This window comes from Takifugu flavidus, chromosome 2 (genome assembly GCF_003711565.1).
Source record: "Takifugu flavidus isolate HTHZ2018 chromosome 2, ASM371156v2, whole genome shotgun sequence".
Lineage (NCBI taxonomy): Eukaryota > Metazoa > Chordata > Actinopteri > Tetraodontiformes > Tetraodontidae > Takifugu > Takifugu flavidus.
This window is the reverse complement of record NC_079521.1, coordinates 15109526-15124990: the sequence shown is the minus strand read 5'-3', so window position 1 is coordinate 15124990 and position 15465 is coordinate 15109526. Positions and strand designations below refer to the sequence as shown.

The 15465-nt window shown below is 46.2% G+C and overlaps 1 protein-coding gene across 2 annotated transcripts in view; it reads left to right on the top strand.

Annotated features, from left to right (window-relative positions):
- gpc6a (glypican 6a) overlaps positions 1-15465 on the top strand; it is an 88466-nt gene that overhangs the window by 48640 nt on the left and 24361 nt on the right. For both annotated transcript variants that reach the window (XM_057019429.1, XM_057019420.1), the window contains exon 4: positions 9135-9300. In XM_057019429.1, the coding sequence (XP_056875409.1) occupies positions 9135-9300 (166 nt within the window). The remainder of the gene's footprint in view (positions 1-9134; positions 9301-15465) is intronic.

Here is a 15465-nt window from a genome sequence, read left to right as displayed (position 1 = left end):
GAGGGTGGACAGACAGGCGTCAGGTGCTGACGCGTGGATGTGCGCAGAGCACCTGTATCCTCAGTCTTCTTCACACGGATAAGGGACATGGTGCGAATAGACTCCATGACGTTGCGTGTGCGGCGTGGAACACTGGGTCTTTCTTGCCGTCACATATCATTGCCGAGGAATCAGTCAGCTTTATTTGTTTGTCTCCTTTGCCCACCGAGGTGGCGTTCCTCCGCCAGCTGTAACCGCTCCACCCGTTCCGGCTGAGCAGATGAATACAATGGAACGCGCTTAGCTTTTAGATCAATGATCAAGAGTCCCCGGGAAGCAGGAAGGCCCCAGAAGAGCCAGTCCGGAGAACTGGAAGTTCCGGGCCGGCAGGGGGGTCACCTGATGGAACATTCCCAGCGTCCCTGTGAGTCCGTGAACCATCTTACATGTGCAATTTTATACCTAAGAGACCAAATTTATTGGTCTTTGCAATGGAGATTTGAAAGATGATGATGTCACCGAAGTAATCAGACGTGACTCATCACAGCTGGACCAACGCTAACTATACATACTGCAATGTGCAGTTCCATAATCCATCTGGAGTGAGAGTGCACGATGGCTTAGCTTGTACACACCGTCCCTAGCGAGTGGCTCTCTCATTCTACCGTTAAACTGCTGACTTGTGCAACCAAATGGGTTATGAAACATCTAAAATCTGAAGTTTTGAAGCGACGGCGAGGGGTTGTGTTTACAGAACAACCATCTGTCGTTTCAGATTTCCGATCCCATGAACGCACGGACGCCCATCCATAATTACCGCTGCTCTGCGCACGCGGTCGGGGATGAAACTTGGGATTGAAATGGGATTGGGGCGGACTTGCTCTGAGCAGTTTCCCAGACGCGGGATCATGGATTAAGAGCGGAATCTCTTTGGATTACAGTTTATGATGACCATTAAGAGTTTTATCCTCGGGGTACTTAAAACACAGCACAAGCACATTAGGACCTGCTCAGAGAAAATTGCAGAGATTAGGACATTTTGAAAGGTTCAAGGCGCATTTAGAGCACTTATCACTCGCTCTACGTAGGCACGGGAAGCCCGTTGAGTCACGATGGAGGCAGAGATGTTATTTTGCAGTCAGGGATTTAGTTGCTGATGTTGATCTCATTATGGACTCATTTCCAGCCAGGAATGTTTAACGCTAAGCCTCGGAACATTTGCCGCCCCTCACAAAACGGTTACCTTTGAGTGTCGTGAGCTGCGGGGGGTCATTCTGGGAGCCTCGGCTTCCTGCTGCCAGGCCGCTCGGGTCTGCGCGGCACATCACGCAGCGATGGCCGCAACGGGCGAAGCAGGTGCAAAAATGGCATCAAGCTTTTGATCCAAATACAATTAACCTACTTCTTATGAAAGAGAAGAGAGATCCCCCCCACCACAATTGTTTAATCGAGAGGTTTTTTGTGGGTAATCTGTGTGATGGAAGGAAACAGCGGGGGGTTTAAATCCCGGGGTTAAAATCCAGCGAACACAGCCATGGATCCCTTGTGTGCGGGCGTGTGTCACCTGTAGGTCCGAGCACCTCGGTCAGTTCAGAGCATTTCTGCTTTAAAATGCTACAGAAGGCAATATTCAAGTCTGTTTGACCCTTTCAGGCCACTGTAGAAACAGGGCCGGGCAGCATTCTGGCGCCCACATATCCCGTCTCCCGTTTTGAAGCTCCCCCCCAACCAGCGGCTGGTCTATGTGTGGCAGACGTTCCTCATAAAATGTCAAAGCTTATCGCGAGGATTGAAAACGATAGGGCGCTCGGGGACAACGCTCCATCAGCCCGAGTGTTCATACATTAGTAGCAACGCCTTGTGCACGAGAGGCCACGCCACAGTTACAAACTCAGAAACTGGCTTACGTATGTGTCAACATTAATGTTCCTTGAATAGGAAACAACAAGTAATCAATTAAACGTCCGAGGGACTAATGTGAGTCACAGTTTCTTTCGGTGACTCGTTGGATTATCAAACAGTTTAAGACCTTGAATGAACTGTTGCATTTACATGGGCTCTTGAACGCACTGTACTGGCGAGACAGGTCATTCATCAAGTTAAATAATTTAGTCTTATGTGTATTTAATGAATGTTCAGTAATGAAACGCTGCCTGATTGCCGTTCGCCTCTTCCATGAAATTCTGAGAACAGTTTCCAGACAGCATTTAAAACCTTTTTTCAGAAACTAAATGTGAACTTAAGGAGCAATTTGTATTAGATGAGCAGATTTTCTCGATATCGAACCGTGACAATTAGTGCATCGCTGCTCGGCTGCTCACCTTTTTCTTCCTTCTATGTCCGTCACAAACTTGCTGGTTTGTTGGTTCTGAATATTATTTTTAAATGTTTTTTTTCCACTTCCAGTTTTAATGGCAAAAACAGACAAAAAAAAAACCTAGAAAATAAACTAGTGATTCATTAATTGAAATGCTTAACTATCATGGTTGGGAACCAGCTAGCTTAAGGCTAATAATACTAATTATAGTAAAAATACATTTACCTTTGAAGAGGTAAAAAAGGTTAAATGTGTACATTCATTTGAGACGATTAGCTGTATATGCTGTATTAGCCAATTAACAATGACAGCAGGCCCACCGATTAAGTGACCTCGTCTCTAACAGAGCGAGCTTCATTTGTGTTTCACAGCCAAAGCCTACTTCTCCAGATGCACGCCCAAGCTCGCTGGCGTTGGGCTCACACAGCTTGCCGGGGATGAGGTCTCAGCCACAGTGCTGTGACGACAGATGGCAACTGGCTCAGAAAGGTTGGCACGTCATCGGGAAATGTGCTGCACCAAAGATGTCCTTTTTAATTAAAAGATTTTGATCTGCAGCGAACTGCAGAAAGTTGGAGGGGGGGGACGAGAGCTGGCATGTGGTCTGAAATACAAGGGCACCATATGAGAGAATAACGCCGCCCTCTCTGCAGCGCACGTTTGCTTAGCAGAGACGTCGGCACCCTGGGCTGATTCTGAGGTGGAAAAAGAAACTTTTGAAAGCCAGAACAGAACCAAGTTGGTTCAGTCACCAGGGTTGATGAACACACCGGCCTTGAACTAATATCCTGCACCGCATCTTTATTTAACGACCTGTCGGAGGCGACTGTCAGCCCTGGAGTTGTGACATTTGTCCAGAGGTTTCCTGGCAGCCACACGAGGCTTGTCTGACCCCGACATCCAGATCCGCGGTGTCAGGCGCAAGTAGGAGCCTCGCTTTGATGGCGGATGCTCTTTGACAGATGGGTAAGAATATAGTACATGCAGGTCTGGAACCCCCCCCTTCCCCAGCACACAGTTCGCGGTGACACATCAGAGCGGGTTTGGCTTTTAGCACGTTTGCACTTTGTCTCGGTAAATTAAAGAAACAGCCCCGACCGCCGCTCACGACATGCCACATAACATGGTGCACGTCAGCGTGGATCAAAGGATGCTGCGGTGCCTCCTTACAGACGCACGCCCGAGCTGGATCACTACCCACCGGGGGCCGCCGGCGCAGCGCCGCCCTCTTTTGTGCAGACACGTGGATATTCCGTCGCTCTCTGACATTCATCGATCTGACAGGGAATGATTTTAGCGCAGCCTCCCCGGAATTGTCCCCCGACTTAACATGCCGAGGAGGGGGGACTCTGGAGTTCCCAGGAAGTGGGCGGGATTAGCGAGAGTGCAAAGTGCTGCCGACCGTGTTTTATCATCAATGACAACTTCACTGCATATATTGTCACATCCTGGGCAAATTCTCGCCACTGGTTTTTAATTAATCATCTGCTTTACAGCTTCATTTCGGCTCATCACAACTCTCCTCTCTGTCTCCGATTGTTAACATCATTTGTATTTATATTTATATATATTCTCACGTTTTAAAAATAGCTGCATCCGCGGAGCTTGGGAGCTTATTCTAGGAAGCCGTGCACGATGTCGCACCAAGTCGGCAAATAATAAGCTACGGCTTCCGTCTTGATAGCTTTGTCGGACTTTTCTATTTTGATGTCACATGTCAGGAAAGTCTTTTCATCACATAATGGCCGTCACCCATTTTCCCTTTACCCAGAAGTCATTTTTCCAGTACATCACTGGTAAATTTGACTTTTACCTGTGAAGGTGTAATTATCTAAAGTGGTGATTTGACATCAAAGTAAGAATTTAGGAGAGCGTTTATGATTAAAAAAAAACCTTTTTAAAAGTTTATATGTCAGAAACGACTCCCCGGGGATGCTCAGAATGACTACATGTGCTGGTGTTTGGTGTTTTATCCACTTTTTCTCTCTAAGGCTTCTTGCTGTTTGCAGTATTACAGGTAGTTCCACCTCAATTTTGAAGGTTATGACAGTGAATCTTTTAGTCCTGCTTAAACACGACTTGAATCCTCATCAGATTAAAGATGAGAGGGTCAGACCAGGGCCACCAGCGTTCACATGGTGCTCTTGAGGATCTAACAGCAGAATCTGGATCCATCTGACATTTTGTTATCAGCACTCGGACCCAGTAGATCTTGATTTTGTTCCCATTACCATGTTTATATTCACTCCTCACCTTTTTATTGTTCTTCTTCCATCTGCTCAGCAGTCAACTGTCCCTCTGCACCACCTCCAACAGTTCCTGGTGCTGCGTTCAAGTGTGAGTTTAAGTTTGGGTCAGATGAGCTCCTCGATGCGTGGTACGAGTAAAAACTCACAGTAGGGAGATGTGGAGGTGGAGGTGGAGGTGAAGGTGAGAGATTCAAGTGTTTTCGTTCAATGAGTGAGCACCCACGTGTTAGTTTAATAAACAGCAGCTCAGATTGAGCTTCATAACATGTCTGAGGAAGCTTATTGTGAAAATTAGATTTCTCAGGTGTGAACAACACTTCCTGATAGGCCGGCGACAGGTCCAGACATTCTTTTCTCCAGCCTCCCTCAATCATTAAATCAATCTTTATTTATATAGCATCTGTCACAATGAAAGTTGTCTCTAGGCGCTTTCCAGAATCCCAGGGCCTGACCCCCAACAAGCAACAGTGGCAAGGAAAAACTCCCCTTTAACAGGAAGAAACCTTGAGCAGGACCAGGCTCATGTAGGGGGACCCTCCTGCTGATGGCCGGCTGGGTGGAGAGGGAGGAGGAGGAGGAGGACAGGTAGAGGAGAGAATAAGCATAGATCATGGAAATACATTAATTATAACAAACTGCTGTTATAGTTGAGTGGAGTCAGCGGGGTCGGAGGTCAGTAGGTCAGCAGGTCAGCATACAGCTATGAGAACATCCCTCTTTGAGAACATTCAGGGGCTCCAGGACCCGAGGGGAGATGTGTGTTCTGGGTCCAGTGTTTCCTGCTTGGAGGCAACCTGACCAACTCAGCTGGTTCCTCTCAACCCTGAGGAGCAGTTTGGGACCCGAACACTTTAGCTGATGGTGAAACTATAGCGGCTGCTCCAAAAAGCAGAGCTGGAACCTTCAAAAGGGTGATAGAACCATGGGTGAAGGACAACCCCGCTGAAAGTTAATGTGAAAAGATGAATCTTTACTTTGATTTTAGGCAATGACATCATTTTAAATAGCATTTCCTGTCTTAGTTAAGGCTTTAAAGTCAACCCTGTTCTTAGCCAGACGTAAGCGAGACGCTGAGTGAAGATTTTACGTCTGTTATTGGGGAGCGGGCACATGCTTTTTCTCGGTGGCAGATGGTCGTCTGATTTGCAAAGTGACAGATCACTCACGCCGCCATTGACAGTAATGGCTGTGGAATTGAGTGGGGACACTGGGGCAGTAATCCAGTCTTACATCCATGTCCAATCAGCGCGAGGCAACACACATCCTGTCACAATAATTATGACAGAAGTACTGAGACACATTTTTGGCAGCGGCGCCGACGTCCCACCAGTCTTCTCCTTGATTGGCCTTGGTTGCTTAAAAAGTCATTGTCATTTCTCACAACTTCTTCGCTTTGAGGCACAAAGCAATTTTCGGCGTCTTTGCCGCTCACATTCTGTCAGCCCTTCGGGGAGTTGGTGCCATATGTGCGCGACATCACCCCGTCGGAATTCAGGTGGCTCCTTACTGTATGATGCATTTATGGTTCGTAATTAGAAATGAGGTGGGGTTTTTTTCTTTTACTGAGGCTGCATTCATGTCTTCTTCTGAATTAATGTGTTAAGAGGTCTCACCCTCTTGGTTTTGTCATTTGCATTTTTTAAATGAGTTGTTTAAGTACCACAGGTGTACCAAAAGAAATAAATGATATTGCCTCATCTTAATTAAACTGATATACAAAGCCCGGTTTGTGTTGCTCACTCAAAGCCAGAGTGACTCCTTTATACACCGTTATTGCCTTAGCTCAAAGCTCAGGTGAATAAATAATTAGACTTTTCATATAACATTATTTTACAAGAAAAATCCTCCCCCTTTGTCAACACCTGCTAAAGTCTTCTACCTGGAACCAAAAAAAGTGTCTGAGCCTCTGGGGAAGGCTTTTGCTTGAACACCTTGGGAAGAGGAGGGCAGAGAGGTGAGTTCGTGTTTTAGAAGGTAAATTCATTTGGAGGAGAGTTGAAATATTTCTTTGTTTTTAAGCTAAACGAGTCCAGAGTTCCATCAACCAAACGAATCCAACAATGTTCATTGTTTCTATTTCTTCAATAGCTTTTTTCATTTTCCTGACGCGTAGGTAATTAAAACATATCTCAGGTCTGTCTGAAGGTATGTTTTAATTACCTTCACAGCTGATGTACAAGATAAATGAAAACGCAGTGGACCAAACTGTTAAAAAACAATTCATTATTAGCTCCAACATTTTAATTCATGTCTGTCTTCTTTACCTTCAGCTTTTCCTCCTCCTTCTTCTCTTCCTGGTTAGAACGGCTCATTTTAGCAGCAGCTTGATTTATCCACCAACATTAGCTGCCCTTAAACCTGGTAGCTGATAAGGATCTGGTCTTATCTGACCTCATGTTCCAAGGGGTTAAAAACTGTGTCCGTAGTGTACAAAGCTTTAATCTTTTTCAAGATATAGTCCAGTTTCCTTTGGAATAATTCGCTGCTCTTCCGGTTCAAGCCACACACGTGTTGCTCACATCACAGCACTTAAACATCTGTGGACTAGATTAGTTCTGTAATCTCCCCCTGAATAAGAGAGACCTCTCTTCACGGTCCTGCTGTCGGCGTGCTGTGAAATATTCCAGCCACTCGACTGTAAATAAATGCTAACAAGATTATCAGATTAGCCTTTATCCAAGACGTCCGCTGACTGCTGGGCGCCGGAGCTGCCGTGATGGAACAGAAACCCCGTGAGAGGAATCGCATAAAGATGCAGCAATTGATGCAAGACACATACACCCTCTCTCTCTCTCTCTCTCTCCCTCTGTCTCTGTCTCTGTCTCTCTCTCACTGTCTCAGACAGAAAATACGAGGGCTTTTAAAAAAATAAGTTTGCAATGTTTTGCTGGTGTCTGATGACACAGCATCTTATTCTCAGATGTTCTACACAGTTTATGTCCTCTCTGAACTTGATCTTTCATGTTAAAATGTGTAAAATGTGTCCTGCAAACCCAAGTTTTCATCTTTGAATTGGACCCATGTCCTTTGTGTTCAATGAAATGTTTCAGGTTTGTAGGAAAATGTAATATTATGATGTGCTGCGGATGAGCTCAATGTATTGGATCAACAAGATCCTTTAAATTTTTTATGCTCTTGTAGTAATTAAAAATAATAATAATTTGGTAAAACGCCTCCTCTTAAGTAAAAACTCTGAAGTTGGGAAGTAAGTTTTCCTCGCCAGCATGCTGTGATTGGCATCTTCTTTGTTCTGGACTTGTGTCCAGATCTGGCAGACCCACCTGCCTCCCCCGTCTGTTGGTTCTGATGGTGTCTTGTCCTGTTTTCTCTCCGTCTGTTTCATCTCAATAAGTCTCTCACTTCTCTCCTCTTTTCTTCTGTTTGGGAGTCGAGTTTCTTCCTCTGGCTCACAATAAGAAAAAAGCCTCCAATTTAATTTGCGTTTAAGCTCTCATATTTCCAACAAAAGAGAGAAAAGTCTGTTTTAAACATACTTTTGTGTGCTGTGGATTACCTGCTCGGCAGCACTTTTCATATAGAAAACAAATGTTTTTGAGAATTCCTGGCGCTCCCGGCGCTCCGGAGGCGACACCAGCCGCTGACAGTAACCCAACGGATGACGGACAGCATTGGAAACGACAGCCAAGCTCCTCGTTTAATGGCCTTCGTACGGGACGCCGTCTGATGTCAGCGGCAAATTGCAAATGTCAGGAACGGCTCATTTGATCCTCGCAACCAGCCGCCGAGCAGAAGGCGGTGCTAAAGCTGTACATCTCTGTCTCCTCTCTTTGAGTCACGCCTGCACGCATGTTCCCGCAGTGTTGGGAGACCGCCGCCATCGGCTGTTTTCCTGTGTTGTTGGTGTCGCTGGGTTTTAGGCCAACATTGGCACAGACCAGCTTTTTCCCGCTAACTCCTCCCACAAACAACGTGTCACAACACCGAACGATCCGGCGTTGACGCGCCCTTTAAGGATGTGCTGATTAACTGTGTTTTGACTGAGCAAACGCCAACATTTTAGCCGAATTAAATTTTGTTAACGGTCACTGGGTCGAGCAGAAAAACAAATATGAGCGTTTCTGGCGCGCGGCGGCGCCTCCTCTGACCGATCGGGCAGCCTCCGGGCCGTCTCCAGGGTGAGCGCTGGACACATTCTAAAGTCAAGCATGAATACATGGGCTGACAAGCCAATTATAAAAGCTCACTTTATTCTCCGCACCCCCACCTCGGGAGGAAAGCACACGTGAGCGGCGTGTCAGCCCCGTTCAACGTCATGACACAACAACAAAAGGCCCTTACGAGCAATCGACCAGGACAGATTTGTGACCCGCGTCATGTCGGGGTTCATCCGGAGGGGGGGGTTCGCATGTAATACTTTAAAGATGTGACGCGGCGCAGGGATGCTTGTCAGGAATTCCAGCGGGAATGGTGCTCGCGTTCCTCACCGATGTTTCGTGTGGGCTGGCGGCGCTCTGCAGCCGTTTCTGGGGAAACCCATACGCGTGCTCTGACTCCGTCACCGTTGGACTAATGAACATTGACATGAAGCATTAATGAAAAGCTAACAGCAGAACTTCTTTGCCTTTCAGGTGAACGTGTTCCCAGGATGCCGCGTGGCCTTGACCAGGATGATGTACTGTCCCTACTGCCGCGGGCTGCCTGGCCTGAGACCCTGCCAGAACTACTGCCGCAACGTGATGAGGGGCTGCCTGGCCAACCAGGCCGACCTGGACACCGAGTGGAACCTCTTCATCGGTAAGAAGTCATTCCCAGCGCCCTTTCACTTCTTTCTCTTTTTCCTTTTAACACCTTCCGAGGTCTGTCTCTCCGTCTGCTGGGTGCGCTCATGCTTCAAAGTCCTGCATTACTTTTCCAAGGCAGCCTTGAATGGTCTCTGTGGGAATTCGGAGGGATGTGCCGCGTTAGCTTCAGCCTTAAAGGATTTACGGAGACAAAACTGAAATCTTGTTTGCGCTCCTATTCCCTCTCTCTCTTTTTTTTCCCCTTCTTCTCTGTCTGAAATGTTGTTTGACGTTGCTGGAACCCTGGCGTAATGGTTTAAGTGCCGGTCCCTGCTGTTTGGGATTGATAAAGGAGAGCAGATCCAAGGCTAAAACAATTTCTATAGTGTTTCCAGCCGAGCTCGGTAATATAACACTCGAGTTACAGCATAAGCAGCTGGCTGCGGTAAGCTGCCCTCCCTGTTAAATGGATCCCAAGGAGATGCAAAGGGCATTCCTTTATTTGTTATGGACCGTGATCCCACCCTAGACTGATTTCTCTTCCCTGGCCAGGTGAGCTGGGCCTCAGCCTTCAGCTGTTTTGTGACAGACTCTTTGTTTTTTTCCAAAACTCATCCCATCAAAAACCACTTCCTCCCTCCCGCGGCGCCTTTTGAAGCCACAAAAAACAACAAACAAACAAACAAAAAAAAATCTCGCATCTTCATTTCGTGTCAAAAAGTTACCGTCTCGCTTTAGATGTCATGAAGCAAATCCGCTGCCGTCTGTTAGCCGCTGTGATGGATCTGGTGTAACGGAAATGCTCTGGAGGTTTACCAAATGTGGATTAGTTGGGCTTTTAAGAGAATCTGTGCATCCCCCATATTGTTCCTGCTGTAGGGAACAAAACAGCTGCATCCCCGCATGACGGTAGCCAACCCTGGAGCAACAGCAGAGGAAAACATGAGTGTCAAGCTAAAACAAGGAATTCAAAACAAAAAATAGAAGCACGCTATAGCAAGGTAACAGCAGTAATAATAATATGCATGTGTATATAGTTGGAAAGACAAGACACAGTGGCACGCGGGACTAAAACGTGCAACCCATGATGATGTTTTTGAGCTCTGCTGAAATTTACTGGTCTCTGCTAAAGACCTTTGGTTCCGCTCCACCAGTCGACTCACAATATTGATTTGACTTTAAAGACCAGCGTGTCAGCAGTCACTTTATCTCCGTCATTGTCGCATTTGCGCACGGCTCATTTTAAGCCCTCGGCGCTATTTACACATGCTGAAATGTCCCGATCGGTGGCAGTGATGAGAGAGGAGATGGTTCGCTGGCTTCTGAAGCCGCGCCGAAGAAGTCGAGGCAAGGTTGTGTAATCTGTTGAGCCTGCTATCGGCCTACAGCTGCTTCCTGTTAAACATTCATGCTCCTCCGTGTTCCCCCGTTCCCAAAACGCATGACATCAAGTGCTGCTTGACAACAATTTCTGGCGAGCGCAGAACAATAAATGGAGCGCGCTTCATCGGATTCACACATGGAATTTCTCTCACATGGCCGCCTTTATCATTTCCTCGGATAAAGAGGGAACAGCTTTCAACCCTAGTTGTTGTTTTGTTTCTTTTAAATACGTCTGTCCCGATGCCAGAGAGCAGATTATAGAGCGTTCCTCATTACTGGAGCAGTTCAGGAATTTAATGCACAATGTGCAGCAGAACCGGTGGCTTCAGATTCGTCCCTTTGCCGCAGTCAGAACATTGTGTTTCTTTACTCTCCATCTCTGAAGTCTACATTTATTTGATTTTATGCCTTTAAACAGAAGAAAAGTGGCCTTAAATGTGGTGAAAAGGAATAAATACAAGAACGTAGTTTACTTAAGTGCCCTAAATGCAGCACCAAGTCAGTACATCATTTAACTGAAGCAGAGGAAATCACCAGTCCCGGGAATCTGATGGTGATCCGCTGACGCCCAGGAAGAGTCGCCGCCGCGTGCAGAAGAAAGAACTGCAGCGGGTTCACTGCCGGGGTCCGTCATTCCTTAGTAACGGTGACAGTTTGGGAAGGTTACCATAACAACCATTACTTCCACACTGAAAATGGATCATCGGTGTCATTTAAAAAGCGAGCATGTTACTGGAGGAGGGCACGACTTACCTGCTGGAAGCTGTGCCGAGGTATTTCAGTCACCGAGAGTTGAAAGCGCGCGTGTGTGTGTGTGTGTGTGTATTCATGGGGTGGGGGGGGCTGCATGGTTCTTGCCAGTTGAGGATACAACACCATCAGTCTGCTGCCATTATGACAAATTTCTTGCGCGTTGCATCGCGACAGACACATCATTATCATTTTTCTTGTCAGCTCCTTGTTAAAATAGCCTAAAAAGGGAACAAGGACTCAGATTTTTTAGGCTCCTTCCACAAACAAGGCCGTTTGTGTCCATGTTTTTGGGATTCAAAAAGCGACAGTTTGGTCTGAGCCCCTTGATGCCAGTTCCTGACTCACAACCTCCCCAGCTTTTTTTTGGAGCATGGTGCCCTCAAATGATTCCTTCTCGCCGCAAGTAGTCAAATAATGGCGCTCTTATCAGATGCTGCCTGTGGTTCCCGTCGCTTTTAAAGCTGAATACATTCGGGCATAGTTGGGTCAGCTCTGTTTGCTGTGATTGATTTTTGCTGGGCCGTCGGCCTCCCAAGGTGCAAAAGAAATTAATGTTTACAAAAATGGGCATCTATTGTTAGGAATACATTTTTTGACAACCAATCAAACCTTTTCCTCCCCTCCCATTAGTCACCATGATGACTTTCATTGTATTTTTCTTTGACCACCAAAGGTTCTTTTATTGTGGTTGAATTTAAATAAACAATAAATCCACAGTTCCCCGGGAAACGCGTAACAGGAAAAATGCTCAACACCTTTCACCAATCACATGCCTCAGTTAAAGCCAAACGACGCCACTCATTAAAGCATCAGTTCAGAGCTGTGCTGCTCAAACACGAGGCAACTCCGGCTAGGATGTACTTATGCACCCATGTATGCATGAAGCTTCCAAGTGAATGATAGATGACATTATTAAATAAATACTGAGAGCCGAGGGAGAAAGGACGCACAGTGTGTGTGTGTGTGTGTGTGTGTGTGTGTGTGTGTGTGTGTGGTGTGTGTGTGTGTGTGTGTGTGTGTGTGTGTGTGTGTGCGTGCGCAGGCTCACAGCGTCTATCAAACACATTCAGCGAGGCTTCCCGGTCACTGCCAAAAGCTTCACATATGAGCCCCAATGCTATTTGTAGCATTAGCATGTCAAAAATGAATCCACATTTGAAAGACTGCATCATGGTTTGTCCCCCTGTTGGAGGGACGGGGTTAAGGTCAGCTCGCTGACCTTCATGGCGTCACAAAGTGATGCAAATGTTGTGTTTCAGCTCATCACTGGGTTGGATCATAAACTTTCACCTTTTCCTCTGCAGAGGCCTTTGACACCGCTGTGTTAGAGATCCACATTGATTTCATTTGCTCATTTCTTTTTAATTACATGGAATGTGTCCAAGTGTAACAGGACCTCCCCTTCAAGAAACCCCCCACCTTTTTGGTTTCTGCAGGTTATTTATCTCCTGTCTTGTCCTTCGGGGAGACCTTCCTGTGGCGTGTGCGCGGTCATTAACACCCTGCACACCCTTCATGCTTCAAAAGGTTTTCTTGTTTTTGCAGACATGAGACATAAAAGTGCTGCATCTTTGAGGTAAACGACAAAGACCCTGGCTGACGTTAGCTCAGCTGCTGCTACTGGTAATGGACTTGGCAGGAACAAATAAGCTAGCTATTTTAAAAAAAAAGCCTAGTGAAACTAATCTTCATATCTCTGGGATTGTTGCAGCTCCAAAGCAAAAAGGCTCAAACACAAAGAGGGTAACAAAAATGAAGGCCGACAACACAGGTTTAAACTTATATTAAAAGTTATGTAGGTGCCAGATAAACAAAACAAAAGAGTATGGAGGACAGAGACCCACCTGACAATGGGCCGTAGGATCTTTCTCCTACGCCCACTAAGGCTGCCTAACCAAGAAACGGCCTCAAAGCCAAAGAGAACAAAAAACAAAAATGGGACCACCGGCCACCTACTCCCCAAGCAGAACAACAAAGCCAGAAGACATGGGACAAATGGAAAACCCAGCTACAGTGCTTGGATGCACCCAATAACGCTGTAAAAACGGCGAACGAAACGGCTGGGAGTCAGTGTGCGCACGTGAGAGAGAGCTGTGCACCTCCCCCTCTAAATACTGCTCCCCCTGCCGGTGTGCATTCACAGAGTGGGAGGAGGGAGCCGAGAAACGGGGCCATGCATAACGGGGGACATTAAAGTACCTCTGTATTCGCTGCTGGCTGTCTCCTTAATGCTGATTTTTTTAAGAACATCCAACATCTACCTGCCTCGTGTAAACGGACAACTTGCTAGCATATTTAGCTTTGCCGCAGAGGTCCTGGCATCTGGCTGGTTGCTAATCAAACATATCATCTGTCATTGGTATTTAAGACGCGCATCATTTGAGAACATGGCTGGGATTATCACATTTACTCTCAATCTTTGAGCTAATTGTTAAAAAAAGAGACAAAAACAACAGCAAAAGCAAAGGGGGAAGCAAAACAGCCAAAAGACAGCACAGTTCAAATAAACAGCTAACAGCAGCAGCTGCCAAACGCAGCCGCCGGGTCACAGAAACGAGACGTGACAACCTACATGCGAAGAATTACAGCTGTGGTATCTGAGTCGCCGGGTGAGCTCAAGTCATCCAGAAACAGCCTTTAGCGCTCACAAATTCAAGTCATAGCTGCTTTTTAATTTGCGTTCCAGCTGCGCGAGCAATAAAGGGGAGACTCCTGGACTCTCCACGTTAAAACGGGCGCTGCGATGCAGCCCCCTCTTCCAGCTGCAGACTGGCGGGAACTGGGAAGAGGGGGCAAAGGTCACGGGAGGGGTGGTGGATCCTTTTACTGATGTTGCACAAACGGTTTACTCTGATTGAAAATCTAGAAGATGGAAGTTTGGAGAGAGACTTAAAAAAAATGATTTGGGTTTTTAAAATATTTTGACTCCCGGTTTTCACTCTCATCATCGTTATCTGTGAATTAAGCAACATATCAAAAGTATTTTGACAATAGTGACAGAAATTTGTGTAGAACTCAACAGGAACCTTGATTAAATTGAACCCAAAGTCTCCACAAACATAGTAAACTGAACTTAAAACACTCTAAATGACACTTTATCTGTTACTTCATCATTTCTTTAAGCTATTAAAGATTATCATGAGGTGCTTTGTTTCTTCTGCCATATATTTATCGCCGTTTATATTCCACACAGAGTTTAAACTGCCTGTAATCGGGTCAGGAACTCTTCACGTGTTCGCATGTTCTGGCAAACACGAAGAAGAAAACATCAAAGCGGCATGTCTGTGTAAATTCTCAGTCATCCAGGTCATTGTATCCAAGGTAGTTTTCTCTGTCAACTGGACTGGGTTTCTTCTCTTGAAGACGTTTCGCCTTCTATCCAGAAGGCTTCTTCAGTTCTGAAATCGCTGGGGAGAGAGCTTGAAAATATAGCCCCTGTGGACCATTTGCATGCTAATGATCCGGGTGGTCACCTGAGAGTCGTTAGCAGGGTTAGCTCTCTCCCCAGTGATTTCAGAACTGAAGAAGCCTTCTGGATAGAAGGCGAAACGTCTTCAAGAGAAGAAACCCAGTCCAGTTGACAGAGAAAACTACCTTGGAATCAAAGCGGCATGTTTAGGCGACAGATTCCCTCACACAACAAAGCCGCTGTGGTGTCGCCGTGCACCGACGTCCTCCTGACGGAGCTCAGAACCACCTTAGATCAGTAAACGGAGTCGGACTGATGAGGCGTCCTGAACCGGTTCGACGTAAACACGATTGATTGCAAAAAAATTAAAATAAATAACGAAAAATTAATTCAAATACCATTTGATGTGAGTTCAGCAACCTTTAAAAGACGGTTCTCGTTTTGAAGGTTGATGCTTTGATTCCGTATTCATCCGCAGGCCAACGCTCACTTTAAAACAGTTTTAAAGGGTCAACAGTCGGTAAAGGCTGCATCCAGCCTGGCGTTTGGCTTCAGGACGTCGCTGTAAAGCAGAAGTATTTGATGGATTTTACCAAAAATGAAAGCAGCCTCTTTGATCTGCGGCTGTGATCC